Genomic DNA, 13,776 nt, shown 5'->3' with positions numbered 1-13,776 from the left:
GTGCGTCTACTCCTCTCTTCTGTCTGTTTTAGAAGAGATCCGCTGTGAGACGGAGAGACAGAGTGGGTGATTTTGCCCTCCAAGCCTTCCTGCAACGCCCTTGAAGGAGTGACTCATGGGGACTTGTGTCTGTCTCCATATATAATCATCATGCACAGGGTTCGGAATACAGGTCTGTACAGAGTTGCCAGGCACTCCCATATCAAAACAAGGAACCCCCTTGTGTCTTAAAAATATCACCTTGGGAACAGTCATGAGCACAAGTATCAACATTGCCTTAGGGCACCCCCAGGAGTTAGTGTCATTCAGACTTCAATGACCCATATCAAAGATGGTGAATAAATGAAGATGTCCCACTCTGTTTACATTGGAAAAACTTTTCAGTTCCAGTACACTTAACGTACTTATGGCTCTCCCATAGGCACCAATGCATTAGCAGCTGGGTCTGGTCTGCTTATTAGTTAATTGACTGTGTATGAACTTTAGCATTTTTTGGGGAGTGGGACGTCTCGCTTCCTCTTTCGTCTCTGCCCATATGATCACTGATATTGATGCGTGTGACCCTATTGGATGCTAAGAGAGACCCGCCCCTATACCCTCTGACCTCACCTGGCTCCGCCCAGCACGCTCAAAACGTATTCTGGGGAAATAGATAAAAAAAATATCCAACAAAGTCTTGAGAAATATTATATTTGACTAATAATACAAATGTGTCATTCTTTTTTAATAACAAGAAGTGAAGAACCTTAATGTGAAGTGTTACATTCCTCAAATCTGTTTACTTAGGTTCCCAGTGCCAAAAAAAAACAAAAAACAGATGTGTTGTTATCCGCTGTGACTATAAAACAAAACCGTAAAATACAACGACGGTGTTAATGACTGTAAGAGCCCTATAAAATACATTGCACCAGGTGGCATATAGCAAAATAACAATACGCTTTCTATATTATCCCTGGCCTGTATGCAATATGCATGAGGGAACATGGAAGACAGGATCTGCTTCATGGAAATGATTCCAAATCTTTCAGAAGATATTCTTAGAGGACATGTACCCATTAAACCGTTTTTTCCCCCTTTGTTGAGCGAACTGCTCTACATTTCATTGAGATGTGTATCTGTCTCGCCCACTGTCTCGTTGATCTCCTGTTCTCCATTCAACAGTGACCCATTGCTCTCCGCCACACAATCCTTCACTTCTTAAAAGTAATTACCGCTTTCATTTGCTGTCCTCGTTTGTAATAGCCTGAGTGGCTCGTAAGCGCCTGGATATTTGGGTGTGTGTGTGTTTGCATGTGTGTGTGTGTGTGTGTGTGTGTGTGTGTGTGTGTGTGTGTCTGCATGTGTATACCGTATGCACTAGTGTATGTGTGCATGCCTGTGTATGATTGTGCATGTGTGTGCATTAGCGTATGGTTAACCTCCCCTTGGTCCAATTACTCCAGAACCAAACACTTCTGGTTCCCTCCTCCCCTTTAAATTCCTCCCCCCTCCCACTCCACCATCCCCAGTGACAGACCGCACAGCCCCAGCCCCATAAACCTCCTTGGCCAGATCGCACCCCAACCTACCCTCCCCTTCTAACCCTTTCTACCCCTCCTCTCCCCAATCTGCCCTCCACCATATCCCCTTCCTCCACCTCTCCCCCTCAGCCCTCCTCAGCCCCAGGTGAGCTGACGACACAAGGAGGGCAGAAACACCAGACGCATATTAATCCATCGATCTGAATATTAACAAACCATGCATCCTAATGAGCTAAAAACACAGAGCCAAGTCAAACAGGGCCAGACTCACACGCGCAGGCACACACTGTCCTATAACAGTGTGGTGTAGTGAAAGCCCGATCCTCTGACCCACTGCATACATGCTGAGCGTCACGTCCAAGAAAAACGTGTTGTCTTTTTACTTTTCACTCAATTAAGACACCTCTCCGTTCCCACGTCCTTCTCCTCTATCCCCTCCTGTTGCTTCCTTTGGTTTTCTTTTTATCTTCTCTACTCTCCCTCGGTTCAGGCATCCTCTTCCCTTCTCTCCCCCTCTCCCTCACTCCCTCCCTCCCTCTCTATGTATCTCCCGATCTCCCCCTCATCCCGACCCTCTCCCTCCCTACTCTCTCTAGATTACCCCATCTTACGCTCCCCATCTCACTCTACCTCCCTCCCTTCTATCTCTCCATCTCTCCCTTTCTCTCGGTCTCACCTACTCGATATTCCACCCTTGTTCTCCTGCAGTCTCCAGCACAACTTTTTGACCCAGTTCCTCTCTCCTCCCTGGCCCTCTGATCAAAGCCTGCAGGACGGCATTGCCTTGGGCGGAGGACAGAGAGATGGGGGGGATGAAGGGATCCGAGGAGAAGAGAGGGGGAAGAGGAAGAGAGGGATAGAGGAGGGATAGAACGCACGAGAGGGAAGGAACGGAGGGATCACAAGGACGGGAGAGGAGCCAGGTGCCCTCCCAGCCCAAGGACAAAAGCTCTTCCTGCTGGCTGATCACAAGTGTGTATGTGTGTGTGTGTGTGTGTGTGTGTGTCCTGTCACTACTGCCATTCTTGGTGAGGTTAATGAAGTATGACAGAGTTGACGTTAATAGACGTGATAAGAAATGCTAACAGTGATAATTCATACCCAGTCTTTCTACACCAACAACCAAAGCAAACCTAGAAACGAACACTCTGCACTAACACGTTCACATTTCACTCAGGACCCTTTTCAAATACGCCCTAAATAATGTTCAAAATTGCAACGCAATAACAAACACCTATTACTAACGCAGAAAAGCAGTCTGTACGTCGCTTTCCGTTCAGTCTCAACCATTTACCGGTAGATCTGTGTGAGCGTGTGTGCATATGCCCGCGTCCGTCCGTGCGTGTACGCGTGTGTGTGCCGCTGCGTCCGAAGGTGCTGGCCTTTGTCTGGGGCTGTGGTTGCGGCTAGCAGCAGAGCTCTCCCTACTGGCCGGTGGGTCGCTATGTTGGTGGGTTGAGGAGAGGCAGGAACACTAGCCCATTTGTACCCAGAGCGGAGTGGCTTGTACTTTAACATTCCCCGCGCATCCCGACAAAGAGCACTAATTATAAATAAATTAGGGACACGACACGGTGTGCCACAGGGGGACCAGCCAGAGGAGCCAGAGAAAAGAGAGACCGATAGAAAGACAGAGAGATAGAAAGAGAGAGAAAAAGAGAGAGAGAGAGAGAGAGAGAGAGAGAAAAAGAGAGCGAAAGAGAGGAATAGAGAAAAAGAGAAATAGAGAGAGAGGAATAGAGAAATAGAGAGAGAGAGAGAGAGAGAGAGAGAGAGAGAGAGAGAGAGAGAAAAGAGAGAGGAATAGAGAAAAAGAGAAAAAGAGAAATAGAGAGAGAGGAATAGAGAAATAGAGAGAGAGAGAGAGAGAGAGAGAGAAATAGAGAGAGAGAGAGGAGAGGAGGAAAACATAAGAAAATAGAGGGATGGAGCATGGGGAGATGTGGGGCTGGAGTGAGGCGAATGTAAGTGAGATGATATACAAGGCTGGAATGTTCAATGTAAACCTTCACATACAGCGTACGGGGGATGATATGGACCATATGGGGATGATTTGGACAACAGAATGTATTTGAATGAAGTCGAAGGCAATGAGCAGGCATTGAAACTGATCGAAGTTGAAACCCTGAAAATAAAACACTATAATGGTGTTATTGCTTGTCTATTTTAAAACTGTAAATAGTATAAATGTACCTAAAGAAGCATATAACCATAACATTTACATTTACATTTGAGTCATTTAGCAGACTCACGACATACACTTTCCAAACATTTACTACCTGTCTGTCAAGCTTATCTGGGATGACTTTCAACCAAAAAAACTGCATGACTGCGTGTACGTGATTGTGTGTGTGTGTGTTTGTCCGGGCACACGTGTGTGTGTGTGTGTGTGTGTGTGTGTGTGTGTGTGTGTGTGTGTGTGTGTGTGTGTGTGTGTGTGTGTGTGTGTGTGTGTGTGTGCGAGTGGTTGTGTGCACAGGAAGAAAGTAACCACTATCTAAATGGATCACACTTCAAGAGTCTCCAACCTCTGAAGATGCCATGGGCTTGCTGAAAGCCAGGGGGAGATGGGGGGAGACGCTAGACTCAAGGTTACGTCCTGAAATTTAACAGATGACAGTTAGAACAGCAGGGCTCTGTGCATTAGTTCAAGGGAGAAATAATACTCGTTTTTACTGGGCAGGGGCATTGCGCTGTGATGTGAATGCTTCAAATGATAGAATGACTGGCTTGGGTGTTTAAACAAACAGACATTTATCCTCTTGGATGTCTCACGAAACAACTGCTCTCTGTCTCATCTTTCAGACGGGGCTGCAAGGCACGGGTCAAAGGTGACCACCCTGTGACACAGACAGATAGTCAACTACGTGACCTGCGATTGGCCCCTGACCCCACGATCTCCCACCGACAACACTGTCGCCATGGCCACTGAGCCGCAGACAAACCTGATGCCTGCGAATGAGCCGAGGGGTGGGGGTGAGGGCAGATTGGGCTGTGGAAGTGGAGCAAGGAGATAGGGAAACCTTTAGGATGGAGGGAGAGAGGTGGAAACAAGGAGGGTGTAGAGGTGAAAGAGTGTCTGTCCCAGACTACAAACACAAACACGCATGCACGTACACACACACACACACACACACACACACACACACACACACACACACACACACACACACACACACACACACACACACACCTTGTTTCATCATGTATGTTAGTGGCAGCACCATCATCCTCATCAAAGCCCATAAAACAGTCTCGTCTCTGAGAAAGGAGAAGAGAAGTAAAATGAGAGAAAAAGAAACAGCTTGTTGAATTAGCATTCCTGCAGCGGAGTGGCTGTCTGTTCGCCTCTGGCGGCAGCGGAGAGAGGCGGACACTCTCTTGCGTCCTCACTTTCTCGCTCTCTTTTTCTGCCTCTCCCTTTCTCTCTCTTCCCCCTCTCACTCTCTATTTACCTATTTCTATCAAGAACTCTTTGCCTCGTCTCTCTGTCTCCCTCTCTCTCTCTTCCTGCCTCTTTCTGTCTTTTTCTAATCAGCTAATGTTGTTCAGTTGGGAGAGCTGTGGGCGAATAGGATGCCTCAAGCCACGATCGCTGGCTGTGTGTGTGTGTGTGTGTGTGTGTGTGTGTGTGTGTGTGTGTGTGTGTGTGTGTGTGTGTGTGTGTGTGTGTGTGTGTGTGTGTGTGTGTGTACGTGTGACATTGTGGCTGTCTTGAGTGGTATTAACACAGATCTGTCTATCAGACAGTGCCAGAACTAATCAATAGATATTCACATTTACTGACACATACTGCTAGAGCAAGCTTAGGTGACAGACACACAGACACGCACACACATACAGAATCGTGCTCTTCTCCCGTACAATAACGCTCTACATTAGAGGTGACGTTAAACGCTGTCACACAGAGAACAACTGTAAAACATGACGTTTTGTAGGTCACTGTACCGAGGTCGAGGACTCATAATACTGCAATAAGGAATCAATGTATTCCATTCATAAAGCACTTTTCCCAATCCCCAAAATATGACATTTGTATTTAAATTAGATTGTTGAGATAGAATGAAAGCTTCCCTAAACGCACTTCAGCCCAGCTTCAACAAAAACATTTTAAATATGTGCCTCGGCTTCTAAACGGTACAAATCATACAACTGAATGTGCAAATCATAAAGATGAATGTGCAACGGTAGCTGAACTAAAGGAAAACAAGTACATACTGTAGGAGTAGTCAAAAAGCAGGCACAAATGCATTAAAACAAACAAATAGTCTATTAACAAAGCTCTAGATAGTGCCTTCGGAGCATATTAGCGTTGGAATAATGAGACACTCGTGGCTCATCCATCCATCGACCTATTAATTCACAAGAACAAAAAGACATCTGCTGAGGGGCTGCGCTTCCTCCTGTCACTTCTAAATTTTTACACTACATATTCGAGCAGATACGCTAACCCTTTACTTTAATGGTACCTAATATACAAATTCCACAGATGATTATGCCAATACACAGCCGTGCTCTTTCTCTGTCTTTCACTCTTTCCCTTTGTCTCTCTATCTCTCTTTGCTTCTTTTTTCTTTCTCTTTCTCTCTCTCTCTCTCTCTCTAGGGCTCTACTCCTGTATTCCCAAAGTCATCTGCAATCAGCCATCTTAAATTGATTAATTACACTGGTCTCAGCACAGCTTGATGGAGAATCTAACATCCATCCACATACAGCCTCAAGAAGACCCCCCCCCCCAGCACCCCCACCCCTTACTTGCCCGGTGAGGTCCCCCTCTCCCCTGGTCTCACCTGGTCCACGAGGCCTCGCTAATTGGACATCGATTGGCGGGCCCTCCGATCTTCCTCGAATATCTGGCTCATGCTAATTGAAGAATTAACTTGGGTGTGACTTCAACCTGTAGGGGGAAGAGATAGAGACACCGACAAATGCTTCAGCTTAAAGAAATACGATAACACACACGGCAAGGGAGCGTCCTGGCAAACCGTGGCTAACACATTCACATGCATGAGTGCACCCACGTACCATGCTGTACACATACAGTTGAAATCAGAAGTTTACATACACATAAGTTGGAGTCATTAAAACTCGTTTTTCAACCACTTCACATATTTCTTGTTAACAAACTATAGTTTTGGCAAGTCGGTTAGGACATCTACTTTGTGCATGACACAAGTCATTTTTCCAGCAATTGTTTACAGACAGATTATTTCACTTATAATTCACTGTATCACAATTCCAGTGGGTCAGAAGTTTACATACACTAAGTTGACTGTGCCTTTAAACAGCTTGGAAAATTCCAGAAAATGATGTCATGGCTTTAGAAGCTTCTGATAGGCTAACTGACATAATTTGAGTCAATTGGAGGTGTACCTGTGGATGTATTTCAAGGCCTACCTTCAAACCCAGTGCCTCTTTGCTTGACATCATGGGAAAATCAAAAGAAATCAGCCAAGACCTCAGAAAAAACATTGTAGACCTCCACAAGTCTGGCTCATCCTTGGGAGCAATTTCCAAATGCCTGAAGGTACCACGCTCATCTGTACAAACAATAGTACACAAGTATAAACACCATGGCACCACGCAGCCGTCATACCGCTCAGGAAGGAGATGCGTTCTGCCTCCTAGAGATGAATGTACTTTGGTGTGAAAAGTGCAAATCAATCCCAGAACTACAGCAAAGGACCTTGTGAAAATGCTGGCAGAAACAGTTGAGTCCTATATCATGAGTCCTATATCGACACAACCTGAAAGGCCGCTCAGCAAGGAAGAAGCCACTGCTCCAAAACCACCATAAAAAAGCCAGACTACGGTTTGCAACTGCACATGGGGACAAAGATCGTACTTTTTGGAGAAATGTCCTCTGGTCTGATGAAACAAAAATAGAACTGTTTGGCCATAATGACAATCGTTATGTTTGGAGGAAAAAGGGGTGGCTTGCAAGCCGAAGAACACCATCCCAACCATGAAGAACAGGGGTGGCAGCATCATGTTGTGGGGGTGCTTTTCTGCAGGAGGGACTGGTGCACTTCACAAAATAGATGGCATCATGAGGAGGAAAATTATGTGGATATATTGAAGCAACATCTCAAGACATCAGTCAGGAAGTTAAAGCTTGGTCGCAAATGGGTCTTCCAAATGGACAATGACCCCAAGCATACTTCCAAAGTTGTGGCAAAATGGCTTAAGGACAACAAAGTCAAGGTATTGGAGTGGCCATCACAAAGCCCTGACCTCAATCCTATAGAACATTTGTGGGCAGAGCTGAAAAGGCGTGTGCGAGCAAGGAGGCCTACAAACCTGACTCAGTTCCATCAGCTCTGCCTGGAGGAATGGGCCAAAATTCACCCAACTTATTGTGGGAAGCTTGTGGAAGGCTACCCGAAACGTTTGACCCAAGTTAAACAATTTAAAGGCAATGCAGTGTATGTAAACTTCTGACCCACTGGGAATGTGATTAAATAAATAAAAGCTGAAATGAATCATTCTCTCTACTATTATTCTGACATTTCACATTCTTAAAATAAAGTGGTGATCCTAACTGACCTAAGACAGGGAATTTTTACTAGGATTAAATGTCAGGAATTGTGAAAAGCTGAGTTTAAATGTATTTGTCTAAAATGTATGTAAACTTCCAACTTCAACTGTATGTGTACATTTAGACAGTGGAAACACTGAAAGGCAAAAATACACACACATACACACACACCACATAGAGTCAAACCACAGTTCCTAACCATTCAAGGAAATGTTTGTATAACATAATGAGAAATGTTGCAGTGACGGTTACAAATTGATTTACAGAAACCTTTATAACAAGAGTCTTCCCATAAGATAAGATCTCTAATAACACAAGAGAACCATTCTGGGAACCTATACTTCCAAGCTGGGCAGTCCACCCTGATACTCCCATCTCCCCTGCACCACACACACACACACACACACACACACACACACACACACACACACACACACACACACACACACACACACACACACACACACACACACACTACACCAGCCTCCATGTCACATCAATCACAGCTCCAGACAATAACCCCAAAAACATAGCGCTGCTGTGAGTCCATCTGAAATCATGATGGATTACAACTTCCCAAAGCAATCCCTCCATCTGCCACCATCATTTAGCTAAAGGCATCAAACTGCCCTGACCAATACAGGTCTTCCCTCTGTCTCTCTCTGGACTGGGCTCAGTCTCCAGGACCACTGTTCCTAACCATCAGGGCCTGTATTCACAAATCATCTCACAATTGGACTGCTGATCTAGGATCAATTTAGCCTTGTAGATCACAAAGAGTGAAAATGTGGGGGACCTGATCCTAGATCAGCACTCCTACTCTGAGATGCTTTGTGAGTACGGGCCCAGCTCCCTGGCTAATGCAGATCCTCACTCTCTCCCTCTCTCTGTTGGCTGTCTCCAGGTAAACTGTTCCTAACTATCAGATCCTCACATCATCAACCCAGTAACAGGGCCTTAAACAGAGACATCTCGACCAGACCTGTTCCTGAATAGCTACAGTAGCCTCCTGTGTTTTTTTCTTCTCCAACCCCAGTTGTAACTAACCCGATTCACCTTATCAAGCGGCTGATTATTAGAATCAAGTGTGCTAGATTAGAGTTGGAGTGTAAACCTACAGGACAGTAGCTCTCCGGGAACAGGTTTGGAAAGCCCTAATCTGGACACATCTCAATGAATGGACTATACATGACAAACGATACATGACCATTTTCCAAAAAAAAGAACGCTAAGGCCTTTTATTGTTAATGAATAATAACAATCATAGGAATATTTTAAATAGAGCGTTTCATACAGAATGACAAAGTTGCTTTAAAAAAATACAGCGGAAAAAAATTGTCTTTCACCTCTACATGATGATACAGTTCAGTAAAGGCTTGAGTGGAGGAGGTGTCAATGGACCAGCCAGGGAGTGAGAAACATTCGTCAGACAGGCAGGCCTACAGCTCTTCATCAGGCTCCTCCGTAAGAATAATACTAATCATTATTGGTATTATTTATTACATTTGTAAAGTATTTTTCATTATACTATGATAACCTCGAAGTGCATCAAATAAAACAAAAAATAGTAAAATAAATAAATAAATAGTTAAATAAATAGTGCCTTAGGAAAGAATTCAGACCCCTTGACTTTTTCCACATATTGTTATGTTACAGCCTTATTCAAAAACGGATTAAATAAATAAAAATCCTCAGCAATGTACACCAATACCTCATAATGACAAAGCGCAATCAGTTTTTTTGAAAGTTTAGCAAATGTATTAAAAAAAAACAGAAATACCTTATTTGCTTAAGTATTCAGACCCTTTGCTATGAGACTCGAAATTGAGCTCAGGCGCATCCTGTTTTGATTGATCATCCTTGAGATGTTTCTACAACTTGATTCGAGTCCACCTGTGGTAAATTCAATTGATTGGACATGATTTGGAAAGGCACACCTGTCTATATAAGGTCCCACAGTTGAGTTTGAAGGTCCCACCAAGCCATGAGGTCGAAGGAATTGTCCATAGAGCTCTGAGACAGGATTATGTCGAGGCACAGATCTGGGGAAAGGTACCAAAACATTTCTGCAGCATTGAAGGTCGCCAAGAACACAGTGGCCTCCAACATTCTTAAATGGAAGAAGTTTGGAACCACCAAGACTCTTCCTAGAGCTGGCTGCCCGGCCAAACTGAGCAATCGGGGGAGAAAGGACAACCATCTCTGCAGCACTCCACCAATCAGGCCTTTATGGTAGAGTGGCCAGGCGGAAGCCATTCCTCAGTAAAAGAGGCACAAAAGCTCGCTTGGAGTTTGCCAAAAGGCACCTACAAACTCTCAGACCATGAGAAACAAGATTCTCTGGTCTGATGAAACCAAGATTGAACTTTTGGCCTGAATGCCAAGCATCACTTCTGGAGGAAACCTGTCACCATCCATACGGTGAAGCATGGTGGAGCCAGCATCATGCTGTGGGGATGTTTTTCAGCGGCAAGGACTGGGAAACTAGTCAGGATAGAGGGAAAGATAAAAGGAGCAAAGTACAGAGATATCTTTGATGAAAACCTTCTCCAGAGCGCTCAGGACCTCGGACTGGGCGAAGGTTCACCTTGCAACAGGACAACGACCCTAAGCACACAGCCAAGACAATGCAGGAGTGGCTTCGTGACTACCTAGGCGTCCTCAGGGCACCATGACAACCAATACTTACAAAGTCATCTTTATTTTGAATCTTTTTGAAATAGATGACATTTCTTTGGCTGAGAATGTAAGATTTATAACTTTGAGACAGCATCCATGGGCTAAAATGTTGTATATAGAATGTATGAGACAACCAAGAATTTTGAAATATAATTCTAAAATCTTCAGAATTCTGAGATTTTTGGCCATAATAAAGAATTCAAGCCAACATTCCAATCTCATTATGACTCAACAATTAGGCTTGGCTACAACCATAGAATTCGGAATTAGAACTTGGCTACAAGAAGTTCAAAATCAAAGAAAACAACCAGCATATCCATTCACCACACCATAACTACTGAAGTGAATACCTTATTAAATCTTCATAACTGGACAGAAATCGCGGAGGAGAGGTGACACTGAAACAGGTGAGTCAGAAAATAATAATGTGTAAAAGTGTTTGACTTCTAAGCAAATCCGTGAAAGTAGGCCTACTTATTATTAGCATTTAAGAAATGATACAAATTAGCTTGAGGGTAACTGAAGTTGGAAAACAGGCATGGCCAGACAGTTTTAAGAAAATGACAGGAAAAATAATTTAAAAAAATAAGGAATACATGTTTCTCAATATAGATCGATGCAGAGAGGAGTCAGTGAGACGGAGAAAAACATGACTGAAAGTGAGGAGATGGAGAAAGGCAACAAGATGAGGACGGAACGAGAGAAAGAAAGACAAAGAGAAATAGAGGGGCTGCATAGAATGAGAAAGGAGATTGAGACTTGTAACAAGGTAGACCACAACCGATGGAAGCTGGAGAGAGAGGTGTTGGAGAAAGTCACCAAGGTGAGGGTGGAACCAGAGAAAGAAAGAGAAAGGCTAATTGAAGAGTTGCTGAGGCAGAGAAGGGTGACTGAGGCTTCTATTGAGGTACACCTCAACCAACGGAAGCTAGAGAGAGAGTTGTTTGAGAAACAGAGAGAAAGCGTAGTGTCAGACAGAAAGAAGATGGAGCTCAAGATGGAAAAGCTGAAGGTGCAGAACATACTGAACTTGGCCAAGAGAGGAGAGGTGACAGTGGAGAGTACTAAGCTGTTAGCTGAGAATGAAAGGGAGAGAGAGATGTTGAAGAAACAGAGAGAAAGCTTAGAGGCAGACAAAGAAAATCTAGAAGTCAAGATGACAAAGGTGACGATGCAGAACATACTGCACTTGGCCAGGATAGGGAAGTTGACCGTGGAGAACACGAGGCTGTTAGCAGAGAATGAAAGGCAGCGAGACGTGTTGGTCAAACACAGAGAAAGCGCAGCGGCCGACAGACAAACGTTGGTGGACAAGATGTCAAAGGTGAACATGTCCTTGGCCAAGTTATGGAAGTTGAGAGTGGAGAACAAGAAGAGACTGTTAGCTGAGAATGAAAGGGTGGTGAAGGAGAGGGTGAGAGAGAGGAATGGATGGAACCTCATAAGAAATGGTTTGAAGACAGATTTGGCCAAAGCAGACCTGGAGAGGAAACAGACCTTAGTAGGCTGGAAGGAGGACAGGGGGAGATGGGCCAAGGCCAAGGCTAGCCTACAAAGAATCTGGGATCAACAGGGGGAAAGATGGATGAAGGAGAAGGAGGAGATTAATAGAAGGAGCACACAGGCAGCAGAGGAGTGGATGATTGAACTGAGAGAAAAGGAGAGAGCGATAGAGGCTTTGGAAAGAGAAAAGATGAGGATTCTTTGCCTGCATGGACAAGAGAAGAAGGGATGGGAGATGGAAAAGAGAGTGATGGAAAAGGAGAAGTTGGAGATTACAGGGGAGCGGGAGAGAACGAATAGTGAAATTGAGAAAATGCAAAGGGAGAAAGACAGATGTGCAATAGAGAAGAAAGATATGGTGGAGAGGATGAAGGAGGCATACATAAAGCTGTACCAGATGCAGACTGCCCTGAGGTTCGGAGAGCAAGAGCAGCCACAGGTACAGTACTCCATTTAACCAGTCACACTTCAGGGCAGTCACAAGTCACCTCCTTATGGTTATACTATCAGATTCAATAGATTAAGTTGACTGCATGCTAGAGAATGACTAATAATAATATCTCAGATCACTGATTAACATGTATGGACTTTCTCTTTCAGAAGGAAACTAAAACTGCCCAGAGAGTCAGGGCAAAGCTCGAGAAAAAGAAGAGGAAAGAAAGAGAGATGTTGGAGAAGAACAACGTGAAAGAGCTGCTCAGAGCTAGAAAAGCAGAGAGTAAGGAAGAAGTGAGGAAGAATAAGGAGAGGGTGAAAGCCCACCTGGACGAGGTGTCAAGGAACTATAACGAAAAGAAACAGAGGGAGAAGGAAAGAGAAAAGCTGTTGAACAAGGCACATGGCAAAGAAAATCACATGGCGTACATCCCAGACATCAAACTGAAGATGTCAGAATGCAACACAGATGGAAAAGTAAATACTCTCAGCTGGCATTGGTCCAAATTTAAATTGTCTTCTTTCATTTAGTGGAATACATCATCAATAAAATATTATGAGCATTTGAGTTATTTGTCAGTATTCATTGCCATATGGGAAGAAAGAACACACAAAATCTAAGAAAAGTATAAGATACGGATTAAAGGTTGATGTGGTTACTGTATAATGCAATGTGAAAGGATAGATTCTATCAGATCGGAGGTGGAACTGCGTTAAAGAGGTCAAATCCACAAGCAGCGCATTGCATTAGCTTATCGCGTACACTGCCATTGGATGCAACGAGAGAGAGAGAGAGAGAGAGAGAGAGAGAGAGAGGCACCTGGGCTCTGTATCAGACTGAGCTTAATAAATACATAGCGAACAGGCCACTAATACTGCTGCTGTGAACATGTCCAACAGCAACACTTACAACCTGGACATTTCTGATTATGAGTGCTGCTTGCCACATGGTATCGTAGGAAATATGTTAATGATACAGCTACTATCTCTGTAAATTACCAATACATACAGTACCAGTCAAAAGATTGAACACATTCAAGGGTTTTTCTTTATTTTGACTATTTTCTACATTGTAGAATAATAGTGAAGACATCAAAATTA

General features: G+C 44.1%; 2 protein-coding genes across 3 annotated transcripts in view; one reads left to right on the top strand and one right to left on the bottom strand.

Annotated features, from left to right (window-relative positions):
* The window catches only part of npas1 (neuronal PAS domain protein 1), a 58,144-nt gene that overhangs the window by 38,627 nt on the left and 5,741 nt on the right, over nt 1-13,776 (bottom strand). For both annotated transcript variants that reach the window (XM_045703543.1, XM_045703547.1), the window contains exon 3: nt 6,311-6,417. The gene's annotated coding sequence lies outside the window, so the exon portion shown is untranslated. The remainder of the gene's footprint in view (nt 1-6,310; nt 6,418-13,776) is intronic.
* Nucleotides 11,039-13,255, top strand: LOC106612388 (calponin homology domain-containing protein DDB_G0272472). The gene is made up of 3 exons (XM_014213476.2): nt 11,039-11,144; nt 11,350-12,679; nt 12,841-13,255. The coding sequence occupies exons 2-3, from the start codon at nt 11,354-11,356 to the stop codon at nt 13,204-13,206; spliced, it is 1,692 nt and encodes a 563-aa protein (XP_014068951.2). The 5' UTR covers nt 11,039-11,144; nt 11,350-11,353; the 3' UTR covers nt 13,207-13,255.

This window comes from Salmo salar, chromosome ssa20, assembly GCF_905237065.1.
Source record: "Salmo salar chromosome ssa20, Ssal_v3.1, whole genome shotgun sequence".
NCBI classification, from domain to species: domain Eukaryota; kingdom Metazoa; phylum Chordata; class Actinopteri; order Salmoniformes; family Salmonidae; genus Salmo; species Salmo salar.
Note: the sequence above shows the minus strand (reverse complement) of the source record. Positions and strands in the feature narration are given on the sequence as shown.